General features: G+C 40.1%; 1 protein-coding gene and 1 long non-coding RNA gene across 6 annotated transcripts in view; both read left to right on the top strand.

The window, feature by feature from the left end:
- LOC125080564 (uncharacterized) overlaps positions 1-21,121 on the top strand; it is a 310,278-nt gene that overhangs the window by 144,476 nt on the left and 144,681 nt on the right. The window lies entirely within an intron of this gene.
- On the top strand, positions 122-1,738 carry LOC125080562 (BTB/POZ domain-containing protein KCTD20-like). The gene has a single exon (XM_047694415.1). The coding sequence runs from the start codon at positions 226-228 to the stop codon at positions 1,543-1,545; it is 1,320 nt and encodes a 439-aa protein (XP_047550371.1). The 5' UTR covers positions 122-225; the 3' UTR covers positions 1,546-1,738.

The following is a 21,121-nucleotide window of genomic DNA, read 5'->3' as shown; positions in this document are numbered from 1 at the left end:
TGTTAATATAACAAAGGTCTTTTTCTTTCCTAAAGTTATTTTCTATACAGACTCTGGTCTTAAAAGCCAAAGAAAAAGAGGAGAAGTCTTTTATTTTAAAAATGACATATAGGGAGGCGCGCGCCGCTGCGGCACGGCGGCTTCTCGCGGCGCCGAGTGCGCGCACCTCCCGGGCGGGTTCGGGCCCCGAGCGCGAGAGCGCGGCGGGGAGCGTCAGATAAAGAGATGAGATGGCAGAGGCTTTTTCTCTGGCCCAGCAGACAGTTCAGGATCCAGAACTCAAGGATGAATGTTCACCGCGGCAGCGAGAGCGACAGGGCACTGCGGCAGGAGGCCAGCTGCCCAAGCGATGACCCCACAGCTGTGGCCCAGGAGAGAGAAACAAATAGCTTGGCTGCTTCTGCTCTTCAGAGTCTCACTTACCCTCTAGGGCCCAGGAGCGATGACCTTTCACTTGACTATGCCTCTCAGCCAGCAAATCTTCAGTTCCCTCACATAATGCCACTTCCCGAGGACATCAAAGGCTCCTGCTTCCAAAATGGGAATAAACGGAACCATGAATCCTTTATGGCTCCAGAACGATTTGGAAACAGCACTGTGGGCTTTGGCAGTAACGTTCATTCCCAGGCACCAGAGAAAGTGACACTTCTTGTAGATGGCACACGTTTTGTTGTGAATCCACAAATTTTCACTGCTCATCCGGATACCATGTTGGGAAGAATGTTTGGACCAGGAAGAGAGTACAATTTCACCCGGCCCAACGAGAAGGGAGAGTATGAGATTGCCGAAGGAATCAGTGCAACTGTATTTCGAACAGTGCTGGATTATTACAAAACTGGGATCATCAATTGTCCTGATGGCATCACTATTCCAGACCTTAGAGATACATGCGATTATCTCTGCATTAACTTTGACTTCAACACTATCCGATGTCAAGATCTGAGTGCTTTGCTGCATGAACTGTCTAACGATGGTGCTCACAAGCAGTTTGACCACTACCTCGAAGAGCTGATCTTGCCCATCATGGTGGGCTGTGCCAAGAAAGGGGAGCGAGAGTGCCACATCGTTGTGCTGACGGATGAGGATTCTGTGGAATGGGATGAAGACCACCCCCCTCCCATGGGGGAGGAATATTCCCAAATTCTTTATAGCTCCAAGCTTTATAGATTCTTCAAATACATTGAGAATCGTGATGTCGCTAAAACAGTGTTAAAGGAGCGAGGCCTGAAAAATATTCGCATTGGAATTGAAGGTTATCCTACCTGCAAAGAAAAAATTAAGAGAAGGCCCGGTGGCCGCTCTGAAGTAATCTATAACTATGTGCAGCGCCCCTTTATCCAGATGTCCTGGGAAAAGGAAGAAGGGAAGAGTCGCCATGTGGATTTCCAGTGTGTCCGAAGCAAATCCCTCACTAATCTGGTAGCTGCTGGAGAAGATGTCTTAGAGGACCAGGAGATATTAATGCACCACCCACCTCAAGTGGATGAACTTGACCGGCTAAATGCCCCACTTTCTCAGATGGCATCTAGCGACTTTCAGGATTAGGGCCAGCTGTGGACTGTGCCTCTCCGGAGCCCTTCTCTGTCTGGGATGCCCACAGCCAGTCCTTCCCGTGGTTTGTCTCCCCCTGAGTGTCAGGAGCCCTGCTTCTCCATCCTTTCCCTTTCTCCCACAATTAGCGTGTGTCCTTGTCATTACTGAAAAGTCTGTGCCTCCAGCAAGGGATAAAAAAGCACTGGTAAATTAAAAAAAAAAAAATGACATATAATTTAAAATTTTTATTTTAAAAATGACATAGGGGAAGGGAGGGAAAAAATGAAACAAGATGAAACCAGAGAGGGACACAAACCATAAGAGACTCTTAATCTCAGGAAACAAACTGAGGGTTGCTGGAGTGGAGGCCGGTGGGAGGGATGGGGTGAATGGGTGATGGACATTGGGGAGGACATGTGCTATGGTGAGTGCTGCGAATTGTGTAAGACTGATGAATCACAGACCTGTACCCCTGAAAAAAAAAATACATTATATGTTAATAAAGGAAATAACATATGAGTAGCAGGTGGTTTTTTTTTTTTTAATTTTTTTATTTTTTTCAGCATAACAGTATTCATTATTTTTGCACCACACCCAGTGCTCCATGCAATCCGTGCCCTCTACAATACCCACCACCTGGTGCCCCCAACCTCCCACCCCCCACCCCTTCAAAATTCTCAGATCGTTTTTCAGAGTCCATAGTCTCTCATGGTTCACCTCCCCTTCCAATTTCCCTCAACTCCCTTCTCCTCTCCATCTCCCCTTGTCCTCCATGCTATTTGTTATGCTCCACAAATAAGTGAAACCATATGATAATTGACTCTCTCTGCTTGACTTATTTCACTCAGCATAATCTCTTCCAGTCCCGTCCATGTTGCTACAAAACTTGGGGATTCATCCTTTCTTTCTTTCTTTTTTTTTTTTTTTTTACAGCTTTATAAACATATATTTTTATCCCCAGGGGTACAGGTCTGCGAATCGCCAGGTTTACACACTTCACAACACTCACCATAGCACATACCCTCCCCGATATCCATAACCCCACCCCCTCTCCCAACCCCCTCCCCCCATCAACCCTCAGTTTGTTTTGTGAGATTAAGAGTCACTTATGGTTTGTCTCCCTCCCAATCCCATCTTGTTTCATTTACTCTTCTCCTACCCCCTCGACCCCCCATGTTGCATCTCCTCTCCCTCATATCAGGGAGATCATATGATAGTTGTCTTTCTCCGATTGACTTATTTCGCTAAGCATGATACCCTCTAGTTCCATCCACGTCGTCGCAAATGGCAAGATTTCATTTCTTTTGATGGCTGCATAGTATTCCATTGTGTATATATACCACATCTTCTTAATCCATTCGTCTGTAGATGGACATCTAGGTTCTTTCCATAGTTTGGCTATTGTAGACATTGCTGCTATAAACATTCGGGTGCATGTGCCCCTTCGGATCACTACGTTTGTATCTTTAGGGTAAATACCCAGCAGTGCAATTGCAGGGTCATAGGGTAGTTCTATTTTCAACATTTTGAGGAACCTCCATGCTGTTTTCCAGAGTGGTTGCACCAGCTTGCATTCCCACCAACAGTGTAGGAGGGTTCCCCTTTCTCCGCATCCTCGCCAGCATCTGTCATTTCCTGACTTGTTAATTTTAGCCATTCTGACTGGTGTGAGGTGATATCTCATGGTGGTTTTGATTTGTATTTCCCTGATGCCGAGTGATATGGAGCACTTTTTCATGTGTCTGTTGGCCATCTGGATGTCTTCTTTGCAGAAATGTCTGTTCATGTCCTCTGCCCATTTCTTGATTGGATTCTTTGTTCTTTGGGTGTTGAGTTTGCTAAGTTCTTTATAGATTTTGGACCCTAGCCCTTTATCTGATATGTCATTTGCAAATATCTTCTCCCATTCTGTCAGTTGTCTTTTGGTTTTGTTCACTGTTTCCTTTGCTGTGCAAAAGCTTTTGATCTTGATAAAATCCCAAAAGTTCATTTTTGCCCTTGCTTCCCTTGCCTTTGGTGATGTTCCTAGGAAGATGTTGCTGCGGCTGACGTCGAAGAGGTTGCTGCCTGTGTTCTCCTCGAGGATTTTGATGGATTCCTTTCTCACATTGAGATCCTTCATCCATTTTGAGTCTATTTTCGTGTGTGGTGTAAGGAAATGATCCAATTTCATTTTTCTGCATGTGGCTGTCCAATTTTCCCAACACCATTTATTGAAGAGGCTGTCTTTGTTCCATTGGACATTCTTTCCTGCTTTGTCGAAGATGAGTTGACCATAGAGTTGAGGGTCCATTTCTGGGCTCTCTATTCTGTTCCATTGATCTATGTGTCTGTTTTTGTGCCAGTACCATGCTGTCTTGATGATGACAGCTTTGTAATAGAGCTTGAAGTCCGGAATTGTGATGCCACCAACTTTGGCTTTCTTTTTCAATATTCCTTTGGCTATTCGAGGTCTTTTCTGGTTCCATATAAATTTTAGGATTATTTGTTCCATTTCTTTGAAAAAAATGGATGGTACTTTGAAAGGAATTGCATTAAATGTGTAGATTGCTTTAGGTAGCATAGACATTTTCACAATATTTATTCTTCCAATCCAGGAGCATGGAACATTTTTCCATTTCTTCGTGTCTTCCTCAATTTCTTTCATGAGTACTTTATAGTTTTCTGAGTATAGATTCTTAGTCTCTTTGGTTAGGTTTATTCCTAGGTATCTTATAGTTTTGGGTGCAATTGTAAATGGGATGGACTCCTTAATTTCTCTTTCTTCTGTCTTGTTGTTGGTGTAGAGAAATGCAACTGATTTCTGTGCATTGATTTTATATCCTGACACTTTACTGAATTCCTGTACAAGTTCTAGCAGTTTTGGAGTGGAGTCTTTTGGGTTTTCCACATAGAGTATCATATCATCTGCGAAGAGTGATAGTTTGACTTCTTCTTTGCCAATTTGGATGCCTTTAATTTCCTTTTGTTGTCTGATTGCTGAGGCTAGGACTTCTAGTACTATGTTGAAGAGCAGTGGTGATAACGGACATCCCTGCCGTGTTCCTGACCTTAGCGGAAAAGCTTTCAGTTTTTCTCCATTGAGAATGATATTTGCGGTGGGTTTTTCATAGATGGCTTTGATAATATTGAGGTATGTGCCGTCTATCCCTACACTTTGAAGAGTTTTGATCAGGAAGGGATGCTGTACTTTGTCAAATGCTTTTTCAGCATCTATGGAGAGTATCATATGGTTCTTGTTCTTTCTTTTATTAATGTGTTGTATCACATTGATTGATTTGCGGATGTTGAACCAGCCTTGCAGCCCTGGAATAAATCCCACTTGGTCGTGGTGAATAATCCTTTTAACGTACTGTTGAATCCTATTGGCTAGTATTTTGGCGAGAATTTTTGCATCTGTGTTCATCAAGGATATTGGTCTGTAGTTCTCTTTTTTTGTTGGGATCCTTGTCTGGTTTTGGGATCAAGGTGATGCTGGCCTCATAAAATGAGTTTGGAAGTTTTCCTTCTATTGCTATTTTTTGGAACAGTTTCAGGAGAATAGGAATTAGTTCTTCTTTAAATGTTTGATAGAATTCCCCCGGGAAGCCGTCTGGCCCTGGGCTTTTGTTTGTTTGGAGATTTTTGATGACTGTTTCAATCTCCTTACTGGTTATGGGTCTGTTCAGGCTTTCTATTTCTTCCTGGTTCAGTTGTGGTAGTTTATATGTCTCTAGGAATGCATCCATTTCTTCCAGATTGTCAAATTTGTTGGCGTAGAGTTGCTCATAGTATGTTCTTATAATTGTCTGTATTTCTTTGGTGTTCGTTGTGATCTCTCCTCTTTCATTCATGATTTTATTTATTTGGGTCCTCTCTCTTTTCTTTTTGATAAGTCTGGCCAGGGGTTTATCAATCTTATTAATTCTTTCAAAGAACCAGCTCCTAGTTTCGTTGATTTGTTCTATTGTTTTTTTGGTTTCTATTTCATTGATTTCTGCTCTGATCTGTATGATTTCTCTTCTCCTGCTGGGTTTAGGGTTTCTTTCTTGTTCTTTCTCCAGCTCCTTTAGGTGTAGGGTTAGGTTGTGTACCTGAGACCTTTCTTGTTTCTTGAGAAAGGCTTGTACCGCTATATATTTTCCTCTCAGGACTGCCTTTGTTGTGTCCCACAGATTCTGAACCATTGTGTTTTCATTATCATTTGTTTCCATGAATTTTTTCAATTCTTCTTTAATTTCCTGGTTGACCCATTCATTCTTTAGAAGGATGCTGTTTAGTCTCCATGTATTTGGGTTCTTTCCAAATTTCCTCTTGTTATTGAGTTCTAGCTTTAGAGCATTGTGGTCTGAAAATATGCAGGGAATGATCCCAATCTTTTGATACCAGTTGAGACTAGATTTAGGACCAAGAATGTGATCTATTCTGGAGAATGTTCCATGTGCACTAGAGAAGAATGTGTATTCTGTTGCTTTGGGATGAAATGTTCTGAATATATCTGTGATGTCCATCTGGTCCAGTGTGTCATTTAAGGCCTTGATTTCCTTGTTGATCTTTTGCTTGGATGATCTGTCCATTTCAGTGAGGGGAGTGTTAAAATCCCCTACTATTATTGTATTCTTGTCGATGTGTTTCTTTGATTTTGTTATTAATTGGTTTATATAGTTGGCTGCTCCCACGTTAGGGGCATAGATATTTAAAATTGTTAGATCTTCTTGTTGGACAGTTCCTTTGAGTATGATATAGTGTCCTTCCTCATCTCTTATTATAATCTTTGGCTTAAAATCTAATTGATCTGATATAAGGATTGCCACTCCTGCTTTCTTCTGATGTCGATTAGCATGGTAATTCTTTTCCACCCCCTCACTTTAAACCTGGAGGTGTCTTCGGGTGTAAGATGAGTTTCTTGTAGGCAACATATAGATGGTTTTTGTTTTTTTATCCATTCTGATACCCTGTGTCTTTTGATTGGGGCATTTAGCCCATTCACATTCAGGGTAAGTATTGAGAGATATGAATTTAGTGCCATTGTATTGCCTGTAAGGTGACTGTTATTGTATATTGTCTCTGTTTCTTTCTGATCTACTACTTTGAGGGTCTCTCTTTGCTTAGAGGACCCCTTTCAATATTTCCTGTAGAGCTGGTTTGGTATTTGCAAATTCTTTCAGTTTTTGTTTGTCCTGGAAGCTTTTAATCTCTCTGTCTATTTTCAATGATAGCCTAGCTGGATATAGTATTCTTGGCTGCATGTTTTTCTCATTTAGTACTCTGAATATATCATGCCAGCTCTTTCTGGCCTGCCAGGTCTCTGTGGATAAGTCTGCTGCCAATCTAATATTTTTACCATTGTACGTTACAGACTTCTTTTCCCGGGCTGCTTTCAGGATCTTTTCTTTGTCACTAAGACTTGTCAATTTTACTATTAGGTGACGGGGTGTAGACCTATTCTTATTGATTTTGAGGGGGGTTCTCTGAACCTCCTGGATTTGGATGCTTGTTCCCTTTGCCATATTGGGGAAATTCTCTCCAATAATTCTCTCCAATATACCTTCTGCTCCCCTCTCTGTTTCCTCTTCTTCTGGAATCCCAATTATTCTAATGTTGTTTCGTCTTATGGTGTCACTTATCTCTCGAATTCTCCCCTCGTGGTCCAGTAGCTGTTTGTCCCTCTTTTGCTCAGCTTCTTTATTCTCTGTCATTTGGTCTTCTATATCGCTAATTCTTTCTTCTGCCTCATTTATCCTAGCAGTGAGAGCCTCCATTTTTGATTGCACCTCATTAATAGCTTTTTTGATTTCAACTTGGTTAGATTTTAGTTCTTTTATTTCTCCAGAAAGGGCTTTTATATCTCCTGAGAGGGTTGCTTTAATATCTTCCATGCCTTTTTCAAGCCCGGCTAGAACCTTGAGAATCATCATTCTGAACTCTATATCTGACATATTACCAATGTCTGTATTGATTAGGTCCCTAGCCTTTGGTATTGCCTCTTGTTCTTTTTTTTGTTGTGAATTTTTCCACCTTGTCATTTTTGTCCAGATAAGAGTTTATGAAGGAGCAAGTAAAATACTAAAAGGGTGGCAACAACCCCAGGAAAATATGCTTTAGCCAAATCAGAAGAGATCCTGAATTGTGAGGGGGGAGAAAGGGGATAAAAAGGGGTTCAGAAAGAAAGAAAAAAAAAACTATTAAAAAAAAGAAAGCCGATAAAGAAAAAATATAAAAAGAGGAAAAAATATATATATATTAGATAAACTATTTAAAAAACGTTAAAAAAAGAAAACGGTAAAAGTTAAAAAAAATTTAGCAGAAGAAGAGAAAAAGAAAAAAAAATTGAAAAAGAAAAAAAAATTAAATTAACTGCAAGGCTAAAAAATCATGGGGAGAAAGCCATGAGTTCCGTGCTTTGCTTTCTTCTCCTCTGGAATTCCGCCGTTCTCCTTGGTAGGTGAACTTGGTCCTGGCTGGGTTTCCCGTAGATCTTCTCGGGGAGGGGCCCGTTGTAGTGATTCTCAAGCGTCTTTGCCCCAGGCGGAGTTGCACCGCCCTTACCCGGGGCCGCGCTGAGTCATCCGCTCGGGTTCGTTTTCGGGAGCTTTTGTTCCCTGAGCGCTTTCCGTAGAGTCCGGAGGACGGGAATAAAGATGGCGGCCTCCTGGTCTCCGGCCCGGAGGAGCCGAGAGCCCGGGGCCCCACTCCTCAGTGCGCCCTCAGAGAACAGTGCCAAATGGCTCCCGTCACCCTGGCCTCTGGCCGCGCTCCGAGCTGACCGAGCCTGCGACCGGTTCAAGGCAACCCTGAGCTGAGAGTCACTCCTCGGCTCTGTCTCTGCAGCCGGCTTCCCCATTCTAATACCGGTAAGCTCTGCGACACTGAGACACCCCCGATCCTTCTGCGACCCTGCGGGACCTGAGGCCGCGCTTACCCCGCCTGGGCTTCACCCCAGTTAAGCCTCTGGAGCGATGTCCCTCAGCGGAACAGACTTTTAAAAGTCCTGATTTTGCTCCGTTGCTCTGCCGCTCGCCGGGAGCCGGCCCCTCCCCCCGCGGTCTATCTTCCCGTCGCTTTGGATTCACTTCTCCGCCAGTCCTACCTTGCAGAAAGTGGTTGATTTTCTGTTTCTGGAATTGCGGTTCTTCTTCTCTTCAATCTCCCGTTGGATTTGTAGGTGTTTGCAATCTTTAGATAAGCTATTTAGCTGATCTCCCGCTACCCGAAGTAGTCTCAGCCTGCTACTTCTCCGCCATCTTGACTCCTCCAGCAGGTGGTTTTAATACTTTAAGACTGCCAACTAGAAAAAAATGCTAGATTAAAGACAGCTACTATATGGCAAGTAATTAGGAAAAATACTTTGCAAGGAGTTATAGATTAAAGACAATTATTTAATAATGAATAGAAACAACTATCTAAAATGACTCATAATTGGCTTGACATTTGAAGCCAAAACTCTAAAGAAGGAGAATTTAAATCACTCTGTGATTAAAATAGAATTTAGGCTTCTGAACTAATTTAGCTAGAAATTATTAGAAGTAGCTAATGGCTATAGTACATAATGAAGTTGGATTTTGTGTTTTCGTGAATGGAGAGAGAATAAGTAATGGATTGGTGCGAAGAATGATTTACCACATAACTGTCAACAGCTCTGCCTGTCCAGTGACTAATGGAGCCGATACTGAAATCTTGTTATATTATTTGACCCATGACACAAAACAGTAATCTTTTCTGACCCTGTTTCATGGTATAGGCAGAAAGAAAAACCCTCAAATTTCTTTTCACAGATTTCTATAAATTAATAATGACCTGAAGATTTCTAGGCAGGAATGAATAACATATATACAGTGGTGTTTCCAGTATTCTCTCTCTTTTTTTTTATTATGTTCTGTTAGCCATTGTATAGTACATAATTATTTTTTGATGTAGTGTTCAGTGATTCATCTGTTAAAGGGTATCTCAGCTCCTTCCACAGTTTGGCTATTGTGGACATTGCTGCTATGAACATTGGGGTGCATGTCCCCCTTCTTTTCACTGCATCTGTATCTTTGGGATAAATACCTAGTAGTGCAGTTGCTGGGTCATAGGGTAGCTCTATTTTTAACATCTTGAGGAATTCCATACTGTTTCCAGAGTGGCTGTATCAGCTTGCATTCCCACCAACAGTGGAAGAGCGTTCCCCTTTCTTCACATCCTCACCAACACTTGTTTCCTGTTTTGCTAATTTTTGCCATTCTCACTGGTATAAGGTGGTATCTCATGGTTTTGATTTGTATTTCCCTGGTGGCTAATGATGTTGAGCATTTTTTCATATGTATGTTAGCCATTTGTATGTCTTCTTTGGAGAAGTGTCTGTTCATGTCTTCTGCCCATTTTTTGACTTGGTTATTTGTTTTTTGAGTGTTAAGTTTGAGAAGTTCTTTATAGATCTTGGATATCACCCTTTATCTGTAACGTCATTTGCAAATATCTTCTCCTGTTCCATGGGTTGCCTCTTAGTTTTGTTGACTGTTTCCTTTGCTGTGAAGAAGCTCTTTATCTTGATGAAGTCCCAAAAGTTCATTTTTTCTTTTGTTTTCCTTGCCTTTGGAGATGTGTCTTGACAGCGGTTACTGTGGCTGATGGTGAAGAGGTTTCTACCTGTGTTTTCTTTAGGATTTTGATGGATTCCTGTCTCACATTGAGGTCTTTCATCCATTTTGAGTTTATCTTTGTGTATAGTGTAAAAGAATGGTCCAGTTTCATTCTTCTATATGTAGCTGTCCAATTTTCCCACCACCACTTATTGAAGAGACTTTTTGCCATTGGATATTTTCCCTGATTTGTCAAAAATTCGTTGACCATAGAATTGTGGATCCATTTCTGGAGTTTCTGTTCTGTTCCATTGGTCTATATGTCTGTTTTTGTGCCAATACCATGCTGTCTTGGTGATCACAGCTTTGTAATACAGCTTCAAGTCAGACAATGTGAAACTCCCTGCTTTGTTTTTCTTTTTCATCATTCCCTTGGTGATTTGGGGTCTTTTCTGGTTCCATGCAAATTTCAAGATTGTTTGTTCAGCTCTTTGAAAAATTGCAGTGGTATTTTAATAGGGATGGCATTGAAAGTGTAAATTGCTCTGGACAGGACAGACATTTTAACAATGTTTTTTCTTCCAGTCCATGAGCATGGAATGTTTTTCCATCTTTTTCTGTCTTCCTCAATTTCTTTCACAAGTGTTCCATAGTTTCTAGAGTATAGATCCTTTACCTCTTTGGTTAGGTTTATTCCTAGGTATCTTATGGTTTTTGTTGCTATTGTGAATGGAATTGAATCCTTAATATCTCTTTCTATAGTTACATTATCAGTTTATAGAAAAGCAACTGATTTCTGTGCATTGATTTTGTATCCTGCCACATTGCTGAATTGCTATATGAGTTAGTGATTTGTGGGGTGAAGTCTTTTGGGTTTTCCACATAAAGTATCATGTCATCTGCAAAGAGAGAGAGTTTGACTTCTTCTTTGCCAATTTGGATGCCTTTTATTTCTTTTTGTTGTCTGATTGCTGAAGGTAGGACTTCTAGCACCATGTTGAACAAGGTGGTGAGAAGTGGGCATCCCTGTCATGTTCCCAACCTTAAGCTCTCAGCTTCTCCCCATTGATAATGATATTTGCCATATGCTTTTCATAGATGGTTTTTATGAAATTGAGGAATGTTCACCCTATCCCTGTACTCTGAAGAGTTTTAGTCAGGATTAAATGCTGGAACTTCCCTAATCTGGAGGATGAAACAGGCATTCGTGTCCAAGAGGCAGAGAGAGTTCCTCCCAAGATCAAGAAGAACAGACCAATGCCCTGGCATATGACAGTAAAACTCACAAATCCTAAAACCAAGGAAGCCATCTCGAGGGCAGCGAGGGGGAAGAGATTTCTTATGTATGGTGGGAGGAACAGCAGAATAACATCAGACCTGTCCACAGAGACCTGGCAAGCTAGTAAGGTCTGGCAAGACATAGTAAGGGTATTAAATGAGAAGAACATAAAGCCAAGCATACTCTGTCCAGCAAGTCTGTCATTCAGAATGGCTGGAGAGATAAAGATAGGATTGGCAGAAACTGAAAGAATAAGTGACCACCAAGCTAACCCTGCAAGAAATACTGAGAGGATTCCATAAAAGAAGAATGACCCCAAGAGTAATGGAGACCAGAAATTTACAGAGACAATCCATAGAAACAGGGACTGTACAGACAATAGGATGGCAATAAATACATATCTTTCCATGGAAACTTTCAATGTGAATGGCCTAAATGTTCCCATGAAACAGCACAAGGTTGCAGGTTGGATACAAAGACAGGACCCATCCATATGCTGTCCATAAGAGACTCAGTTTGAACCTAAAGACACCTCCAGACTGAAAGTTAGAGGATGAGATCCATTTATCCTGCCAAGAGACCTCAAAAGAAAGCTGGGGTAGCAATTCTTATATCAGACAAATTAGAATTTAAACCAAAGTCTGTAATAAGAGATCCAGGGGCACCTGGGTGGCTTAGTGGGTTAAGCCTCTGCCTTTAGCTTAGGTCATGATCTCAGGGTCCTGGGATCAAGCCCTGCATTGGGCACTCTGCTTGGTAGGGAGCCTGCTTCCCCTGCTCTCTCTGCCTGCCTCTCTGCCTATTTGTGATCTCTCTCTCTATCAAATAAATAAATAAAATCTTTAAAAAATTATAATAAGAGATTTAGAGGGATACTATATCATTCTTAAAGGGTCTATCCAACAAGAAAATCTAACAATTATAAATATCTCTGCCCCCAACATGGGAGCAGCCAACTACTTAAGCCAGCTATTAACCAAAATAAAGAATCAGATCGACAATAAAGTAGGAGATTTTTAATACTTCACTCTTAGCATTGGACAGATCATCTAAACAGAAAAATCAACAAAGAAACAAGAGCTTTGAATGACACATTGGACCAGATGGACTTTGTAGATATCTACAGAACGTTCTACCCTGAAACAGTAGAATACTCATTCTTCTTGAATGCACATGGAACTTTCTCCAAAATAGACCACACACACTAGGTCACAAATCAGGTCTCAGCCAATACCAGAAGACTGAGGTTATTCCCTGCATGTTATCAGACCACAATGCCTTGAAACTGGAACTCAATCACAAGGGAAAAAATTGGGAGGAATTCAAACACTTGGAAGTTAAAGAGCATCCTACCAAAGATTGATTGGATCAACCAGGAGTTTCCAGTATTCTACTAATGCTTCAGGAAAAACGGTAGAGGAAGGATGGGAATAAGCTGGGTTTTGCTCTGCTAATGTCTCTGCAGACAAATTTTATTTGGAACTGAGGCCAAAGTGCCAGAACTGAGGAAGAGTTTTCCAGATAGGCAAGAATCACCACTTTCTACTTTCTTTTACATAAAATCAACACCAGTGAGCTGAGGGCTCTCCTTACTCTGCAGTCATTATGAAATAAGGAAAAGGGGAAATTGCCCCCCATTAATCAGGAGATGTCAGCCTTTCTTTCTGCTGTTGCTATTTCAGGTTTTTTATTTGTTTGTTTGATTTTTCCCTCCTTCTCTGACCCTGTACAAGAAAGGAGGAACTAGAGGGTCAGGGGACTAATCCCTTTCCCTCTTCTTAGATTAACTGTAGAGGGTAGAGAGGATCGTTGTCTGGATCACACTTCCCAATCTGGGCCTTAACCTCAATTCCAGGATAAGAGTAGAAGTCCTGTTTCACATCTTTCTAAAAGAGAGAGATCAGATGGATGTGAGAATGAAAGTCATTTGGGCCAGCAAGAGCAATCAACTATGCTAAGAGTACAGATTTGTGCAGTTTGTAACAGGAAGGGTAGGGGAAAATGACAAGTCAGAGACAAGTCCATCAGCATTCTAACCCTTTACTACACTAATGAGAAGTAAAGGATATCATATTTGTTCATTTCCTAGTGAGGACTATATGTTAAATCTGGAGTCTCTTGTATATTAGTAAGAATGGTCTTTGTGTTTTTTTGCGTTTTTAAAAATTTTATTATTATTATTTTCTTAAATGATTGGCTATGATATACTGCAATGGACACTTAGGGGTAAGGTTACCCAGAGAAGAGAGGAGGAGATCATTCAGGGAATCTTAAATACGAGGTATTTGGAGTAGAAACCATTTGTACTCTCCCAGTAAAATGAGCTAAAGAAGCAGCAGTACAAGCAGCATCCGATAGACCAGGGTTAACTGGAACCATCAAGGTCTACCATTCATATGTCCCTTTAGGGAAAAGCTGCTGTGAGGAGTGTAGGTAGCTGCCAGCCTCCAGCCGCTATACCACCAGGATCTGCTACACCATAAGTGCCGAGGTCATGCTGTCCCCACATGGTCCCAGACAATGACTAAGTACGGTGGCCACTCTCATCCAATGCAGTCGACCTCTAGTGGAAAATCATCTTAGTGCCCCCTCCCAAGTGGCCTGGCTGCCTTTCTGAGAGCTGCAATACAGTCTAAGATTCTTCTTACCAAATCTTCCTTCCTTCCCTCTCTCTTTTCACAAGTGTTAGGCATGCACTGTTAGCCAAAGACCCTCCCTGGCTCCTGTGTGCTCTCCCTCTGCCCAGGCCTTTTTCTACATAAATCTCTGGCACTTCCAATTCTGCCTCTGTGTCTGCTTCCTAGAGAATTTTAACTGCCACAGGGGATGTTTTCTGCTAAAAACTAAAAGTGCTAGATAAAATATTTTTATTTTATTTTTTATTATTTTTTTTAAAGATTTTATTTATTCATTTGACAGACAGAGAACACAGTAGGCAGAGAGGCAGGCAGAGAGAGAGAGAGAGAAGCAGGCTCTGCACTTAGCAGAGAGCCCGATGCGGGGCTTGATCCCAGGACCCTGGGATCATGACCTGAGCCTAAGGCAGAGGCTTTAACCTGCCGAGCCACCCTGGCGCCCCGATAAAATATTTTAATACATGTTCTTAATTCCATCAGTGACCTGATATTAGCAAGGAAAACTCAGGAACCAAAATCAGAAGTAAAGATCTGGGTTCATCCAGATCTACCAAGTCATGAGACTGTTGTGTGATCCAGCAGCAACTCCTCACAAGATGGAAACGGTACATCCTTGTGTGCGCGGGCACGGAGCTGGGCACTGCAGTAATCTTCAGAGCCAGGTGGTTCGATGCGAGTTACCCCTATGCACCAGGGGGCTGATATGTAGCCAGGGTTTGACGAATGATACGATTCAAAGGCTTCAGTTCAGTGTGGTCCTGAAAAACCATTCCAGTCCTATAGTTCCCATCAGCACAGGACATAAGCCTCACTGGCACAAAGGGTTTCAGTCCAACCCAAGACTGAACACTGGCTGAAAACTAAGCCACTCTGCCCCAAGAGTAAGTCCAAGGAAGCCAGGCTTAAAAATTAAATCAGAGTCATCCTTAGCACTCTGGAAGAATGTTTGCACATCTAAGGCTGTGGCCTGTAAGCAGTGCTTCCCGGAAGGTCCTAAAAGGACATGGGGGCAAACCCACATCAAATCCCTGGACTGGAATAGCAACTTCCAAGCCATACGTACACATCCAATGTTAAAAGATAAAAATATAACAAACTAAAGGGAGCTTAAGCACAACCTTTAGCCAGTGATTGGCTCATGACAGCCCAGGGGCAAACCCTAGTTTACCAGACTGAAAGATAAAAACAAGAAAAAAAATCTGAGCGGGTTGCACACAGCAGGGGAAACAGATTTCACAGAATTAGTTCAGCCAAGTCACTCAGCAAAGAAACAATGAACCAAACAACAAAAACAACCCTGGGGTGAGGGTGGTAGGAATCAGCATCCAGATTCCTAAAATATATTGCCTATAGTGTCCATTTTCAATAAAAAAGATTATGAGATGTGCAAAAATGTGGGAAAATGTTATCTATATACAGAGAAGAAAGCAGGCTACAGGAACTGCATTTACAAGAGCCCAGATGGGGGCACCTGGGTGGCTCAGTCTTTAAATATATGCCTTCAGCTCAGGTCATGATCCCTGGGTCCTAGGATGGAGCCCCGCATCAGGCTGCCTGCTTAGGAGGAAGCCTGTTTCTCCCTCTCCCACTCCCCCTGCTTGTGTTCCCTCTCTCGCTGTGTCTCTCTCTGTCAAATAAATAAGTAAAATCTTAAAAAAAAAAAAAAAAAAAGAGAGCTCAGACGATCGATCCAGCAAACAATAACTTTAAACCAACCATTAAAGATACATTCAAAGAACCAAAAGAAACTATGCCTAAAAACTCGAAGGAAGATTACAATGTCTCATTAGAGAGAGAACATCAATAAAGAGAAATTATTTAAAAGAACCAAGTAAAAATTCTGGAGTTGAAAAGAACAATAATCAAAATGAAAAATCACTAAAGGGACTCAATAGTCCCAGACTTGAGCTGGCAGTAAGAATAATCAGTGAACTTAAAAATAGATCAAGAAGATATATAGAGATTGTGAACCTACAGAATAGCGAGAAGGAAGAATGAAGAAAAGAACAGACTCTCAGAGAAATGGAAGAAACCATTAAGTGCACCATAGTATATAAATGCGAGTACCAAGAGAAGAAAGGGACAGGGAAAACATTCAAAAACTAAGAGCTGAAAGGTTTCCAAATCTGATGAAAAACATTAACAAATACACTCCAGAAGTGAAACAAACTCCAAGTGTATGAAGTCCACAGAGGTCCACATTGAGACTCATCATGTTGAAAGACAAAGAGTAAATCTTGAAAGCACATACAGGGGAACTGATAAGATTAAGTTGACTTTCTATCAGAAGCAGTGAAGACAGAAGGCAGTGGGATAATATACTCAAAGGGCTGAAAGGAAAATAACTGTCAACTAAGAATCTTATGTGTAACAGAACTATCTTTTATAAAAGAAGGCAAATAAAGACATTGACAGATTAAAAAAAAAAACAACCAAACGAAAAGGGTTTGTTGATCTCAGACATGTCTTAGAACAAATAGGAAAAGAATTTGTTCAGACTTAAAGGAAGCAACATGAAGAAAAATTATTTTCTATTGAGAAAATAACTCAATCCACATAAAAACATAGAGAGTGCCAGCATAAAAGTAAGGGAATGAAAAGTATCAGTCCTAGACTGAAACAGGGGAAACACTTAATAAGTCTTAGTATTGCTTTTAAGGAGACAAGGGGAAAGGAGTCAAGAATTCTAGATGAATTGCTTTTGAAAATTAAGTAAAGACCCTATAATAAACAAAAAATATGGGAAAATTTTAAAGAAATAATATGGTATTCACATAGATAATGGGTATTATGCCATATATTATTCATAGACACTATTTACTCTTAAAAAAAAAAAAAACCAGGTGGGGCACCTGTGTGGCTCAGTCAGATCAGTCAGGTCCTGATCTCAGAGTCCTGGGATAAACCCTGCTCAGCAAGGAGTCTGCTTCTCCCTTGCCGTCTGCCCCGCCCCCCATTGTGCGCGCTCTCTCTCTCTCTCTCTTCCTCTCAAATAAATAACATCTTTAAAAAAATAATAAAAATTAAAAAAAATAATAACCAGGGTATTAGTATTACTGATGAAGCACTTGAAGTCTTTACTCACTCATGGTAATTGTTCTATAAATATTTGTTATTTATAAAATCAGGTGATTTAGTTCTATGATTCTTGGGGGGAAAAAGACAAACTGACATACTCTTACATTTGCTGACGTGGTAAAAAAGAACATAATTACCATTGACCCTTGAACAACACAGATTTGAACTACGTGGGTCCACTTGTATGTGGATTGTTTTTGACAAGTACAGTACTGTAAATGTATTTTCTCTACCTTATGATTTCCTTAACAACATTTTCTTTTCTCTAGCTTACTTTATTGTAAGAAAGAGAATATAATAGATATAGCATACAAAACATATCTTAACTATTTGTTATCAGAAAGCTTCTAGTCAGTAGTAGCCCATTAGTAGTAAAGTTTTGGGGGAGTCAAAAGTTATACATGGATTATACGTGGATTTTTGACTCTGTGTGGGGGGTCAGCACTCCTAACCCTGCATTGTTCAAGGGTCACCTGTAGTTGTATTTCAAACAGGGCAGCACTCATTAAAAAGTGACCCCAAAGCACGAAGACTAAATAATAAACTAATAAAGAGAAAAATTTAATGTCGTCACATATCAAAAAAAAGTAGGTCAAGACATAGCAATAAGGAATTTCAGAAATACATTGAAAATAATATTGGCCACTTAAGAGATGGGGATATGGTTATACAAAAAAAAGGTCAAAACTGAATTTGATACAAAAATTAAAATATAAGAATTTGTTGCTGGGGGGTGGGGGTAGGGATAGGGTTGCTGGTTTATGGACATTGGGGAGGGTATGTGCTATGGTGAGTGCTGTGAAATGTGTAAACCTGATGGTTCACAGACCTGTATACCTGGGGCAAATAATACATTCTATGTTAATAAAAAAAAAATTCTTTAGAAATTTTAAAAAATTTGAAAAGCTGATACACACACACACACATATATATATATATATATATATATATATATATATATATATGAATTAAAAATAGACACAACAGGGGCGCCTGGGTGGCTCAGTGGGTTAAAGCCTCTGCCTTCGGCTCAGGTCATGATTCCAGGGTCCTGGGATCTAGCCCCACATCGGGCTCTCTGCTCAGCGGGGAGCCTGCTTCCCTTCCTCTCTCTCTCTGCCTGCCTCTCTGCCTACTTGTGATCTCTGTCTGCCAAATAAATAAATAAAATCTTTTTAAAAAAAAAAAAGACACAACAGAGGCTTTTTAAAAAATGCAACCAAAAATTTTATACATATTCTATATTTTCCAATGATGGAAGTCATTTAAATCACTCAACCATCCACCTGGATAGACCAAATTGTGTACATTTGTGTGTCATTCAATAGTTCTCAGATCTTAGCTTGCATTATCTGGAGGATGTACAGAGATTGCTGCTCCCATTCCCACCCCAGATCTGGGGCGAAACCCATGAACTCATTTCCAGCAATTTCCCAGGAGATGCTGATCCTGCTGATCTGGGAATTACTGCTTTAGTGTAGAGAAGAGTGAAGTTAGCTTCAGGAACCTAAGGTTCAGATCACAACTCTGCTACTGTCTGATCTTCAAACATCAGGTAAATTCTTGGTATTATTTTTCTCAGAAGAAAAAAATATTGGTAGAAAAAATAGAGAATTTTTATGAGATGAAATAAGAGAACATAGAGAAGTGCCTAGCCCTGAACTGGCCCACAGAAGGAACTCAAATAGCTGAATTTATATATGGTGCTAATTTCAAACTTGTGATCTTAATTGATAATAATAAAAAGTCCAAATATTTTCTATGAAAGACCAAAAGGAGTTTATACCAATAAATTTCTATTATTTGTGAAGTCATCAATAATTAAGGGCTTGCCCTCTAAGGCCTGGAGCTGAGAGAAGTCTTGGTGCTAAAATACAAGGTATTCTCAGAGTTGATTTTATCAGTTGGTCATACTTTGGGGGGGAAAAAAGGTAAAAACATGGAAAAATGAGAGCATCCTAAGCCATCTTTTATCCCAGAGGTCAGACATACACCAAGAAACAGCTGTGAGCTAGAAATGCTACATCAATAGCATCAAAAAATTGCAACTCCTCTGGGTTAATATGGTAAAACACCAAGGCATTATATGTGTTCATGAATAGGAGAGGAGAAAAAAAGAAAAGAAAAGCATCGCATACAGAATAGTGTTTACCTCTGAGAGAAGAAGGTTTGGGATGTAATGAGAACCCAGGAGGTTTCAAATGTTATGGTTATGCTCTTAAACTAAGTGGTGGAGATACAGGTGTTCATTGTATTGTAATTCTCTACACTTCACACAAATTTTATAAGCATCTTTTTCTGTCCACTCCATATTTATTAAAACAAAGCAAATAACCTTTTCTGATTTTCTGAACATATATATATACATATGTATATTTAAAGACTTATATTTATTTATTTGACACAGAGAGAGAGAGAGAACACAAGCAGGGGGAGTGGGAGAGGGAGAAGCAGACTTCCCACTGAGCAGGGAGCCGAACGTGGGGCTCAATCCCAGGACCCTGGAATCTTGACCTGAGCCGAAGGCAGAGGTTTAACCCACTGAGCCACCCAGGCACCCCATATGTGTTGTAATTTATAAGCTAAATGCTCTATGCCATTTATAGGAAAAAAGTTCCAAACAGTAAATATTATTCACATAAAAGTTATCAATGAACGTTATTTTGTGAAGCAGCTTAATGTGTAGGAAAGAGTATGAGTAGAGAATCAACATGGAAAATGTTAACACTGGTGAATTAAATTTTATTTGTTCTGTACTTCTTTGAAATACAAATTTCAAAATTGAGTAATCTCACTTAAGCATACACAACTGAATAAGAAATACTACATTTTGGGGGCACCTGGGTGGCTCAGTGGGTTAAAGCCTCTGCCTTCGGCTCAGGTCATGATCCCAGGGTTCTGGGATCGAGCCCCACATCAGGCTCTCTGCTCAGTGGGGAGCCTGCTTCCTCCTCCCTCTCTCTGCCTGCCTCTCTGCCTACTTGTGATCTCTGTCTGTCAAATAAATAAATAAAATATTAAAAAAAAAAAGAAAGAAATACTACATTTTGTGTTCTTCCCCAAATGCATACAGCTCTATATTTTCTTCCAAGCCTATTGATCTGACTTGGGTAAAGCAAGCAAACAGTACAAAAACACAACATAACCTAGCAAAAAAATATCCTTCCTCACTGAAACCTGATCCTAATGCCTTTCTAAAAACATCAAAACAAATTTCTTCAGGCCAACATGCCTCCATGTTTTGATTTGATTCTTTTCTCTGTTTTATAGAGCTTAATTTAAGATTTTAAGAACTATTAAATCTGTTGATAATTTAATTCCTTTGAATTTTTCTGAAAAGATATGAATGTTTACAAATACACCGATTTCTACATGCAGTCAAAAATTATCATTCATCGTATATAGTAACCATTTGAATAATTCTAAAGGAACTAACTAATTCTTTAAATTCCAGTAAGGCAAATATTTAACATGTACTATATATTAGGAAAAACGCTTTGCAAAGGAATTTAATAGCTTACATATCCTTCACAATCTAATTTTTCTTCTACTTCAAAGCCTTTTAAATCTTAAGAAACATGTTTTAAATGATTTAAGTATATATAGCCAGGAGACATTCCCTCCTCTTATTACTCTGAATTTTATTGTTTAATTACAAAAGTTGGGATTGGTGGAAAAGACATAGCTATTTATACTTGGGCCATTGGTCATCTTTTCATCTCATCGCTTAGAGCCACACTCCAGTGATTTATAAATCTTGACTAATAGAATAGTTTCTGCATGAGTCATTATCTTCTGAAAGCTAAGGAATGATATCATAAGGGAAAAAAAATACTATATGCACTGCCAAGAAATCAACCATCAGGAAGAACAGATGCTTTTTTTGACATATTTTGGCTCTCACAAACTGAGGTATTTTAACTCTTACATTTTGTCCTTCTGTTTCCCACATCCAATTTAGATTAGACATGCTTCCTGACAAGGGCATGTCAAATTCTGCCCTATCTGGTTGGTAGGAACATAGTGGTTATCACTTTTAAAATGGAAATCTGTTT

Source organism: Lutra lutra, chromosome 11 (assembly GCF_902655055.1).
Source record: "Lutra lutra chromosome 11, mLutLut1.2, whole genome shotgun sequence".
Lineage (NCBI taxonomy): Eukaryota > Metazoa > Chordata > Mammalia > Carnivora > Mustelidae > Lutra > Lutra lutra.
The sequence above is the reverse complement of the archived record's forward strand: the minus strand, read 5'-3'. Positions and strand labels throughout refer to the sequence as shown.